Here is a 12,621-nt window from a genome sequence, read left to right as displayed (position 1 = left end):
AATGTTTTCTGAATTATCAGAGACATTGTCAAATTAGCTGCATCTAAGATCTCCGCAAACTACGTTTTATAAAACTCCAAAATTTCCATCATTCCGTTATTTTAGGCTCCCGTGATGCCATTTCAAATGACATGAAATATCCAGTTCTTCTTATGGAAAGCGTCCAGAAAATAACAGAAGGATTTGAAACTCTTCTTACCGACAAAGATAAGAAGAAAATGGCAGGATACATGCAAAAACTTGGATTTGAAGACATTGCAGCCATGTTTTACAAGCTGAATCCAGAAACTGACGGAAAGGTTAGTAATCAACTGTCTAATGCAGTTTTACTCCCAATAAAAAAAGATTAAAAAACAAAAAATGCCAAGGGGAAATCCCAGCCAAATAGGTTTCATTTTAAAGGTCACTCAGAGATTTCCGCTCAATATTGGGTTCCTGCGAAAATATACTGAATTTTACAACAAACGCTTTCCATTAAAGTTCTGTCGAGGAAAAAGCGTGAAAACTCTGCGTAATCCTTGGCTCACAACTGAACTCTTGAAATCTATTAAAACAAAATCTAGACTTTATCAATTGTTCATAAAAAGACCTACTCATGAGCGTGAATCCAACTACAAGAAATTTAAAAATAAATTAATTTTTCTCATTCGTGTAGCCGGGCAGGAGAAATTATTATAACAAAAAAATAGACATGGCTAGATCTAACTTAAAGAAAACTTGGAAAATTCTTAATGAAGTGATCAACAGGTGAGTTGAAAAAGCACCATATCCTGCAAGCTTCTTCAAAAACGGAGTGAAAATCACTAATCCTGTTGACATTGCAAATAACTTCTTGGATTATTTTACCAACATCGGACCAAGTTTGCCAAGTAAGATCTCACCCACAAATTCGTCGTCCAACGATTTATTGTGCCGTTTTCTTTCTGAATCCATTTCGCTGCAACCACTAACGGTCGACGACGGTTACATCATTTAGCGCTAACAAGGCTCCTGCTCATGATAATATATTCATGGAAATAATTCATCAGTCTCTTTAAAATATTGTTCATCCCCTTGTATCGATAATTAACCTTTCGTTCTCTACTGGTGTGTTTTCCCGATCTCTCAAAATCGCTAAAGTAATTCCGGCTTTTACAGGCCAATATCAATTCTTCCAGCTTTTTCTAAACTTTTTGAGGAAGTCATGTTTAACCGACTGACTGAATTTTTTTAAACTTGCACAATATTTTATACTCGAAACAATTTGGATTCCGTAATGATCATGCGACTGCATTTAGCTTTAATCGATTTAATTAGAAATATATCTTCAGCTATCGACAGAAATGAATCAACTTTAGGCATCTTCTTAGAGCTATCTAAAGCGTTTGATACCATTTATCATAAAATATTAAGCCACAAACTGCAACACTATGGTATTCGGGACACTGCTTTGTCGGGGATCAAAAGCTATCTTGAGGATCGGACTCAATTTATCCAGTTTGGGTGCTATCGATCTTACTATAGGAAAATTTCATATGGCATCCCACAGGGCTCAACCCTTGGACCTCTTCGTAATGTCTCTAGCCTGACTCAGTCTTTACTGCTTGCTGATGAGACAAATATATTTCGTACCCATAGGGATACCGACCACCTGGTTTCTATTGCTAGCAATGATCTTGCAAAGTTGTTACTTGGCTTAAAGCGAAAAAGTTATCTGTTAATTTGACTAAAACAAACTTTATGATTTTTCATCTAAGGCAAAAGAAAATTAATGTTAATGTTCCTCTTGTTAAGGAAAATACTGTAATCAAGTCGTGGAAACTAAATTCTTTGGTGTTATTATTGATCAGCACCTTTCCTGGTAATCTATTGTTTCTAAAAAGGTCTTGAAAACTGTGGGGATTACTGCAAAAGCTCGCTTTTATCTATCATCCAAATCATTGCTGACTTTATATTACTCTCTAGTATATCCCTACCTAACATACTGTAGTGTTGCTTGGTCCTCTACCCATTGCTCCAACCTAAACTGTATTTACCTTTTGCAAAAGCGCGTAGCGCGCCTTATAGCAATAGCTCACTATCTAGCAAATACCGCCCCATTATTTAGCTAACGTAAAGTCCTTGACACATATAGCATTTATGTATTCGTATCACCATAATCTTCTGCCTAGTAGCTTTCGTAACCTCTTTTTAAGTAGTAATCAGGTTCACCATTATGAGATTCGACTAGCCTCTCAGTATAGTCCTCATTTTTGTGGAACTAATATTAAATAGTTCAGTATCCTTTTTCGAGGGAGTTAAAAGAATCTGAAAAATTGTCTCATTGATAGTCGTTCTCTCGCTTAATAAGTGTTATGTTTTCTGTACACTCTGCACTCAAGTAAGTAATTAGTAATCTAGCCTAGGAAAGCCTGTTAATATAAGCTGCCAGCTTCTCAGTTTAGGCTTCCTTGTCACATTTACTTATGTTTTAATTAACACCTTTTGTAACGTTTTATTGTTTACAGCTATGTCAGTGACTAAAAAACAAATAGATAAATAAAATACTGCATGGGCTTTTAATCATTAACTCCGTCATTTAGTACATGTGTCTTATTTATTACAATTTTGGCGCTCATTATTATTTAGTCACTTTCAAAGAACTATATAGCTATGTATGCACGTAAAGCGCAGATCTTATTGTGTAGGCTGGACAGTTGTCGCTTAACACAACAAGTGCAAGATTCCAAATGGAACACATGGGACATTTACTGAAGAGGGAGGAGCGAACTGATCCTGACATTCGGGTAGACCACTTCATTCCTGACACCTGGCAGGTCTGTTTTTATCACATTTACACTTCGAAAATTCAGTTCAGTACGATAGTTAGCCTTAATCACAAGTTGCTCAGCAATTTTCTGGCAACTTTTGCCATTTGGAGCTCAACTTTTGATTTTGTGGACAACTTGATTAAATTTTAATCACTTATGGCAGATTAAAAAGCCCTATAAAGTGATAATACTGTTTAAGGCTTGCTATGAATGTTTGTAAGAAAATTTCAGTTCTCAACCTTAAGCTTGTGCCCTACGCACTCCCCCTCAATTGGACTACCCACTTTAAGAGGTCAGCGGTTCGCAAATAAGACCATGTTTTCAGAAATGGTGACAAACTTCGAAATTTCTGATGTATAGTTCAGAGGAACAAATTTCCATCTCGACCTGTCTGCCTCAAATGAAACCGTTGAACCACCTGTAAAGACTGTGATGGTGCGTTACAATGAAAGCCAAAGAGAAAAAACATCTTGATCCTGAAAGGGTTGATGTCTCACAACTTCCCATTTACATGAATGACACTGGCTGATTTACGGTCTGCTCAAACAGTATGGTGAATACGGTTTCTCGATAATATCAAGAGAAGGAATTTGAAAAAGACATTGTCATAAGAAAGATGTATCTTGTTCAGTTTGCCTCTGTCAATATATTTGTCTGCGAGAAATGTTATTGTACTTTGATTTTGTAGGGAAACAAATGAACCACACAGTTGTTGTAAATATGAACGTCTCCCATAGTAGGTGCGGTTGATAAAAAAGCAAAAGGTAGAGGTTTGAAATTGACTTCACCAGCGGCACCTGTCCTTTGAAAAAAGGCAAAAATAGCTAGCTATAGCTGTATTGACGAGTAACTTTTGAGCAACTTCAGGCAACTTTTGAGGAATTTTGGAGCAAATTTCTAGAAATTTTGGAGCAACTTGTGGTGGAGGCTAGCGTTTATATGAGAGACATACGTATCTCCAAGTAGGAAATTCGTGGTATCTCCAATTCAAAGGAAGAGGGTCCATCTGCGTGGCTGTCAGTAAGACACCGATCCAAGATCGTGGTGGAGGTCTATTTTTCTTTTGTTTATATTCCAAAGGAAAAGTAGACCTCGACCACGATCCTGGGTCGGTGTCTTACTGACACCCACGCAGAAGGACCCTCTTGCTTGGAATTGGAGATACCAAGAATTTCCTACTTGGAGATACGTATGCTTCTCATATAAACGCTTTCAATAGCCCACGCTCGATATATCAAAATTCTATCATGCCTCCAAGGATTTAGGGTCAAAATTGCAAATTTTTCACGACTGCATTGTCTCGCAATTCCCAGAAGAGACTTGAGCATAAAGAAAACCAAACCAAATATAGAAAAATGACCAGAAAGCCTCGGAGTCATGTTACAATTTTAATTTTTTGGGGGCTATTGTCCGACATAGATACCATAAAATTAGCACTCCCCAGCTAACTGGAATTTCTGTTACATCTCAATTGCGAATTTTAGCGAGAGCTTCTTGATGCTGTGGATAATAATGAGTCAGCAGTGATAGTAGCACCGACATCATCAGGCAAGACATACGCTTCGTATTACTGCATGGAAAAAGTATTGAGGGAGAGCAACAATGGAGTAGTGGTTTATGTTTCTCCTACAAAGGTATCGTGCATAGACACAAGGAAGTTTTCAAAAAGTAAACTGCCGAAACTCAATTCGTTATTTAAAATTCGTGTATATTGCTACGCTTTAAGATTTGCTAAAAAAATATAGCGCCCTTTTAATTTGTAACAAATCAATTAAAACCAAACTTTAACCAATCGCGCGCTCACACGCGTTTTATCACGCTTGGCGCCCGCGGCATGTGCTTAGTTGAAATCTGACTGGTTAGTGTGATTGTCTTTGTATATTGTGGTTGGAAAAAATATTACTTAATGTTTTATGTTACTTTGCATGTAAGTTTTAAGGATGCCGGAGCAAATGCTGATTTGGTTGAGCTCTGTTTGCTGGGACGCGAAGTAATGAAATATCCTTTACTGGCTGAATTTGACGAATTTGGCCTGGCCGTTTATTTAATCAAAGCTGAAAAACCCAGATACAAAAGAATATTATCCAAGCAACGTTAAATGTACACCCGTCATCCCATACGATTACAATGGAGAGAGAGAGAGAGAGAGGGATGGAAGATTTAGTTTAACTGTCATGTTATTAATAGCGTGCGTTCGTGACTTGAAAATCTGATAGTGTCCCGTTTGACGGTAAAGTTCGTTGTCAGAAGGAGAAATGCGATATTAGTCAGTTATACGGCTGCATAACACCATTTTCGTTTCTTTCTGATATAAATTTTGTGAAAATCGATTTCTCTAAAGTGGCTGGGTCACACTAGTTAGACAACTTCGGTACCTACAAAATGATCACAGGAATGTAGAAAAGTAAAAAAAGAGCATGGAAGGGAAAAACTGAAGATTAAAACCTATTGCATTTGGTATTTTATGTGGGTGTGACGTAAATGCTCGAAAATCATCAATATTTTTATGAGGCGAGAATTAATTTCATTAATGAAAGTGTCTTACATTATTTAATACGTAGCTTAAAAGTTGTTGTTATTCCAAATAACGATAAGAAGCAAAATCACCGAAAAGAGCACGACCTAGTATCGTATAGAAGATTATGAGTTTTACGCCGGATGCAGACTATAAATGTTTATTTTGTTTAAATTTTTGTCTGAGAAAATCGCATTTCAGTTTGATCTTTAAGCTTTTTATCTTTCTGAAATCTTTTACCTTCTAAAATCCCTTTTATTACAGGCTCTAGTAAATCAAGTTGCCGCCACAATTTACGCCCGATTTCATCGTAAGAAACTACCAGCGGGAAAAGCTGTATATGGGGTGTTCACTAGAGATTATCGGTACAATACTTTGAACTCTCAGGTAATTGTTGTGAGGCCTATTACAAGTCCATTTTAATATTATTATCCGGTCGCTATCCTTTTCTTTCTTTACTCTACTGCCTGAGGAGGTCTGGATCGTTTGCATCTAGGGCTGTCAATCTGTCATGTAATAACCCTTAACTCTAATAATAAGAATGCAGATCAAGCCTGGTGCGACGGTAAACCTGAGAGTATTGTCTACGACCAGGAGTCCACAACCCAGCTCGGATCGAGAAAAAAAAGAATTGGAAATGATGCTTTTATCAAACCAACTGACAAGCGGGCCCAATTAAAACTCTCAAACAGAAATAACCAGCTACGCGTGCATTTCAAGAAATTTTCATAACGTGCTTACAAGACTTACAGGCATTCCACATTAGCCTTACAGAACTTAATTATTTCATTTATGAATATTGTCTATTGCTTAAGTGCGTAATGGAAAAGTGATCTTCTGTTTTCAGATTCTTGTCACAGTCCCTCAGTGTCTGGAGATTCTCTTCCTCTCGCCTCGTAGACAGGACTGGACAAAAAATATCAAATATGTGATCTTTGATGAGGTAATGTCTATATTGCCTAAGTGTTTCACTGGTTAGTGCTCATATTTTGTCTTTTGTTTCTATCCGATACTTCACTGATATATAGGGCTATAGTACACAACATTTGCTTAACATGTATATAACTGGAGACGCTATTTCAGGCAAGCATTAAAAAAGGCCGTTTATCTTTTACAGGTTCACTGCCTTGGTCAGGAAATCGGAGCTGAAGTCTGGGAACATCTCCTTCTGTTGATTCGTTGTCCTTTTCTGGCGCTTTCAGCGACTATTGGAAATCCACACGATTTACTTAAGTAGGATGGCACATATTTTTGCACTTTTGCACTTTTGCACTGAAATAGTACTTTAATAACAATGATAACGGATATCTTGATAAAATAAATAAAAAAATGAAAGGCACTGTTGTTGTTCAATAACATTGCAGCTGGTTACAGGCCGCACAAGACTTTCGTGAACAGCAGGATAAACGAGACGGTGGAAAGCTAAGGAAATCATACAGGATCAGGCTAGGTATGCTTTTTTCACCATACGCTTGTTTTACTGACTACTTGAAAAAGTAGCCTTGGTCAAGAATGTTTTATTTCTTTTACTTGAGACTTTTAAAGCCACAGCTAGGTCACTTGATCTGTTGCTGAAAAACTGGTTAGATCTTCTTTCGTAAAAGATGTTGGCGTTTACAGGTTCTATTTCTATTCAGAAATAATTTGGTTTTTGGATCAAGGTTTGTCAGAATGACTGGTTTTGTTAGGGTAGGGGATTAAATTTTGATCGAATAACACCGTTCTTCTCGCTTTCTTCCAAAGCTGCTTACTGCCATAAATATTTGAAAGTAAGTGAGTCAGGTTTCAGGTTGTAGGTGCACCTTGCTGGCTGGGAACGCTTCCATCAGTCTTGCTGGGAGTGAGGAATAGATTAAATTTTTCCACCAATCTCCCAAAATGCTTAAAATAATGGCAAAACTCGTCGATGGGGTTGTAAGCTATTTCTTCACCAGTATGCTCACCCCTACGGCCTCGGATTACCACTCCCCCCCTCTCCACCCCTTCTTCCCCTCCACTCTAAAACTTGCTACGCAGTCAGGATTGACATTTAAACTCTGAAGTTGCTGTTGTTGTTGTTGTTGTTGTTGTTTCGTCCACAGTCATTTATTTCTAAATTTTGTTTGCCTTTGAACAAAAGTGACTTGTAAAGAACGATACTCAGATCTTGAAAAGAGCATCTACCTTCCAAGTCCCAAAAACGGAGGATTCTCTAAAGAGACAAGGACATACGAGGATGGGTTTGATGTCACGAAGACAGAGGAGTTTGTTAGCCTTCATCCTTGCGCTCAGCTTGGAGCCAAACAGGTTATATAAAATATAGATTTAGCCAAGGCCAAAAGCGAACCTCTCGAGGGATGCTTTCAAAAATGCCTTCTTCAATTAAATCAACTTTTGCTGTAAGCAATGAGCAAACTGAATTTTACCTTTTAAAAATGGACCTGAGCCCGCGATCACTCGAAAACGAAAAACTGGTCAGTAGATAACTTTAAAAAATTACGTTGCCTCCATGAGTTGTATACCTGAGCCCGCGATGCAGCCATAAGGCACTGGTCAGCGGATACCCCTTTTTGACAGCTGTCAACTGACTATAACAGGGATGTCCAATACAAGAACGAGAAGTCCGAAGACTACAGCAAAGCTGATTTAAAACAACTTGTATTGTCTTTTTTTTAACAATATTTCGGCTGGCCATACCAGCCTTCTTCAGGTTTACAGATGTTACTGAACTTATGTAGCAATCACAATATTATATAGATGGAGAATGTCGCAATAAAAGGGAGAGGCGGAAATGACGTACAACATAAAAAGTGGAAAGGAAAAATACTAAGGATATGGATTACAATAATTCATCACGGCGGTTTAGGCCATGAGGTTCAAGAGTCATTGCCTTATCTATCAAATGCGACTCCCTGGCCTTACGAACTGAGTCACGTGAAGAATGAATTTTCTCTAGTGGGATTAACTGCATGTCAGTATGAGAATGGTTAGAGTGAGAGAGAAAGTGTTCAGAAACAGTAGTGGGTTTAGATTTAATGTTAGTTTTGTCGACTGCACGTCTGTGTTCGTTAAATCTGTCCTTGAGACGTCGCTTAGTTTCACCTATATATTGTAAATTACAACGGTTACATTGAACCATGTAGATAACATTTTTAGTGTTACAAGTAATGTGTGAAGTGATGGAGCGTGTTTCACCTGTAGCGTAAAAGGTATAACTTGTTAGGCCGTTAGTAATGTATGGACAAGTGGCACAATTCTGTCCACAGCGGAAGGAGCCCGGCGGAAAATGGTTGGTGGAGATAACGGGTAGTTGTGCTTTAACTAAAAGGTCACGAAGATTAGAGCTACGTCCGGTAAGCAACAAAAGGCGGTTGCTTAAAGACGTCTTTGCAACGGTTAGAGGAGTGTAAGATGTTAAAATGTTTGCGCAGGATATTAGAAATGCGTGGAAGTGCTGGGTTATATGTGACAACAAATGGTACGACATCATTAGAAGCTTTGGGTTTAGTCTGTAACGCGTTAGTACGAGAAATATTAGCAGCGCGTAGGAACTGTTTTTCTAGGAAATTATTATTATAACCACGAGCAAGGAGATATGTTTTAAGTTCATTAATGCGATGTTTAAACTTAGCGTCTGTAGAGCAGATGCGGCGGAGGCGGAGGGCTAAGCTGAACGGAATGTCCAATACCAAGTTTTCCACAGATAGTATTAAAGTGTGCCATTTGGTATCCGCTAACATGAAGGGATGGACGTACGTACGGACGATTTTCCCAGAAACAAAATTTCTTGGATGCATAGATTACCAAATTTTTTTACCCGTGGTGCTCCGCTGCGCGCGCAGCGCGCGAGCTCCGCTATAATGTTGATTACTGCTTTCAAATTCGTGACGTAATTGCTTTTTTTATAAAAATAACGCTATAGCTACAGTAAGCAACTCAACAAGGTTCAAACCCAGCAGCACTTATTATCATAGCTTCAAATGAACTTGCCTGGGAGACCAAAAGAAAAAAGTCTCTATAGAATTGAGAGCCCTTTCATATCACTTTCAATAGGTAATAGCCTAATGTCTTTTTTTTTCCATTTAGCTGAAGGAGAATGGTTTTCCGAGTGATTTGTCTCTCTCCCCTAAAGAAACTCTCCAGCTCTATGACGTCATGCTGAACCACTGGCCTGATAAAGAATCTTTAAAGGTTAGTGAATAATTCGTTCTAATGAAATCTCTACAAACGATTTTTAACACGTTATGTTTGGGTGTTAATTAGGAATTCGATTCCCTTTCCTCGATGTGGGCTCTACAACGAATAGTTTGAGGAAAAAGCTTAATGGATCAGGCCAACAGGGGCCGCTGTGCATTCCAAGTTTCTTGAAACGCTTTTTCAGCATTTCAGGTTTACATAGTTACTGTTTAAAGTAGAAAGTAATAATATAGAGAAGGTGACCTAGTGCGTTTAAGATACTGCAATTAATTTCGCTTCCACTTTATAAGAGTTATTTAGGCTATTATTTAACTGTTTTTGTTTTCTTAATGATGTCGTTTTGGTAGAGACTTGCTCCTGAGCAGTATTTCAAGGAGAAGAGGTTCATTCACAAAACACATGTAAGAGAGTACGAGGAGGAACTGAAGAAGGAGTTCAAATCCTGGACGGATCACCAAGAACAGTTTAAAAAGGTACAATGGAAGTTCTAGCTTTTTAGTCTGGGCGGCTGGGGATTGCATGTAATCATTCAATTAAATCACATCTAGAATACTTTTGTCACGGATGTCGGCACTCTAGGAAATGAAAAAATGATGGTTGATTTCAAATGAAATATAGCGTAGGCAGCTACTAGCCTACATTGCTGGCGGATTTGTTGGATTGCGGTAAAGGTAACTTCATTCTAGGCGAAATCACGAGAGAAGTGAGAAAACCGCTTCCCCGAATTCGTGGAAAGTGTCGCGCATTCCAACACCTCAGCAAGCTGTGTTGGACTACTTTGAACGATCCAGACCCATCAGGACAGCTTCCATCCTTTTCAGTTTAGCAAAAATATCCACAATAATGCTTTTTTTTAGGAATGGAAATGAGCACTTCTTTTTTTATACAAGACAAGAGGTACTAAATCAGGCCATAATTTTGATTAGGTTCTTGATCAATTAATTAGCCACCGTGAATTCCAGTGAATTTCTGAGGGCATTTTAGGGGGTCATGTTTTGAGTGTGGTGGTCCTCTGTATAAATTTGTTAAATAAAGGTTCCTAATTCTTTCGACGTACTTTCCTGGATTTTTGCCGAATATTTCTCCAAATCTTCGATCTCCATGTTGCAATGATCCTGGTACAAAATAAGGTTACGATCCACAAGTCGACTGCCGCAGCCGACTGTCTTTGCCACGCCAGATTTTGGTGAGGAAACGTTGAGGTATGGTAAACGTGACCATACTCAATCGCGCATTTGAAACATCTACTCGCTTTCCTTTGCTTCCCTTTACCGAATATGAGTAGTCACCATCATGCAGCTCGAACATACGTTCCATATTCAGCTGACTTGGCTGTCAAAGTAAGTTTGTTCAGGAAGGAATATCCTTTATCGATGCATAAAATTGGAACGCCTTAACCGTACGTTTGTGGAAATTTAGAATGTGATTGAAGAGGCCATTCGGCAATGTTTCATCAGCCTAATATTTTGGTCTATTAGGGTTTCCAGATGGAAAATTTATGGCTACACACATCTGTGTAGCCGTGTTTCCATGCAAGAGGGAACAAAGCAAACCACAAACAAATTTCCCTTTTCTCGCCATGAATAAAATAGTTTTATGAGCTGACGTTGGCTAGTATTCCGGCCAAAAGAAGAGCGCATAAAGTAACGTGATTTATGGCGTAAGTATCTGGCCATCCTTGTGTAGTTAACGGAGCTAATTTTCCCACGGAATCAGCACCTCAGATTCCTTTGTCCATCGGCCGCCTTTCAGTTTTACTTCTGCCGCAGCCGAAATTTTGCAAAAAATTTTTACATGGTGCCAAAAAGCGTGCAAAGCCAGGATTATTTTGGCCAGTGTCAGCCAGGGATCCGTCGGCTGGTATTTCAGATGCATATCCTCAGATCGATCGATCCACTGTTCTACCGAACCACACATCTAAATATCCTCCTATCTACCGATCCATCGTTCTAGTGAACCATCGCCAAATTATCTGTTACTCGATCGATATTACATAGCTATAGTGAGCCATTGATAAATCAGTTTAAATGTTACAGGTGAACGTTTGTGACAGCAGTCGTGAGGCTTTTAAACCGAGGTACTAGGATTCTTGCCAAGGCTGGTTCTTATGGCTCAATCAATCCCAAGCTTGCCCATCCCGCACCCTCAGGGCATTTTTTGTTTATTTGTCAAGTGCTGTGTTCCCACGATGGGGTTTTGTCATCAAAAGTCTACCCGATAGCATATGAGAAGGACCGAAACACAAGTTTATTAAAGAAAGATTTGGTAGCTCAAAACTTCGAGTTTACCTTTTGCTTTGTCCCCAGGGTGGGGCACGTGAACGCATTCTCCGGGCCTCACCGTAGGGCGTTTGAAGCTTTCCGGGGAAAAAATGACAAATGCCCGACAAATGCTGGGGAAATGGGCACGCTCGGGATTGATTGAGCCTGGTAGGCAATATCGCCGTCTCATCTTCACTAGGCAAACGTGAAGTCTCTTCCACTTCTTCTTATGTTGAGGAAATTTTTTTCACGTCGCTTCTTTGTGCCGGAAACTATAGCTATATCATTATATTTAAAGACGCTTCTCTTCTCTTGAGATCATATCGATTTATGTTTTTGACCTGTGGCTTTTTTAGCCAGTCGGAAGAAACTCGCAAGCCATTGTGTTGTCGGGTCTCCTACTACCTATAAACTCAACAGTTCGGGTGTGTAGCAAAACTGGTACTTGTCCACAAAATACACACAGTCTTACTTTATACTTTGTAGTTTTAATTGCACCAACTGTAAATTCCCCAGTATTTTGTCTTGTTCATTTTGAATTTTGTTCTTTAGGCGGAGTCCGTGATTAAGTCGCTGAATTCTGTCTGCGAAAAGAAATTGATCTCAACTGAAGGAGAATGGTCGGAACTTGGGATCAGCTCTACAGGTAAACTGGCCATCTTGCGTAACTATGCGAAACTGGTTGAACAACTTAAAGAGCAAGATAAACTGCCAGCCCTGGTGTTTAGGTAAGATGCCACAAACCAATTAGCTGGTCACCACTAATTTATATATAGTCAATAGATGTCTTTTCTCGTTTCTGTGATGCAGTACTAGTCTTATCAACAAACTAAAACCTCTTAGTTAATTAATTGTTTATTCTTAGTTTTACTCATTAGAC

General features: G+C 38.9%; 1 protein-coding gene and 1 pseudogene across 1 annotated transcript in view; one reads left to right on the top strand and one right to left on the bottom strand.

Annotated features, from left to right (window-relative positions):
• The window catches only part of LOC140952900 (probable ATP-dependent RNA helicase DDX60), a 53,224-nt gene that overhangs the window by 13,352 nt on the left and 27,251 nt on the right, over positions 1-12,621 (top strand). The window contains exons 14-24 of the mRNA XM_073402347.1: positions 106-299; positions 2,667-2,795; positions 4,274-4,423; positions 5,569-5,691; positions 6,152-6,247; positions 6,422-6,537; positions 6,669-6,754; positions 7,424-7,590; positions 9,370-9,474; positions 9,828-9,953; positions 12,294-12,469. Coding sequence (XP_073258448.1) covers positions 106-299; positions 2,667-2,795; positions 4,274-4,423; positions 5,569-5,691; positions 6,152-6,247; positions 6,422-6,537; positions 6,669-6,754; positions 7,424-7,590; positions 9,370-9,474; positions 9,828-9,953; positions 12,294-12,469 — 1,468 coding nt within the window. The remainder of the gene's footprint in view (positions 1-105; positions 300-2,666; positions 2,796-4,273; positions 4,424-5,568; positions 5,692-6,151; positions 6,248-6,421; positions 6,538-6,668; positions 6,755-7,423; positions 7,591-9,369; positions 9,475-9,827; positions 9,954-12,293; positions 12,470-12,621) is intronic.
• LOC140952283 (uncharacterized) lies at positions 10,506-11,156 on the bottom strand (annotated as a pseudogene).

This window comes from Porites lutea, chromosome 11 (assembly GCF_958299795.1).
Source record: "Porites lutea chromosome 11, jaPorLute2.1, whole genome shotgun sequence".
NCBI classification, from domain to species: Eukaryota; Metazoa; Cnidaria; class Anthozoa; order Scleractinia; family Poritidae; genus Porites; species Porites lutea.
Note: the sequence above shows the minus strand (reverse complement) of the source record. Positions and strands in the feature narration are given on the sequence as shown.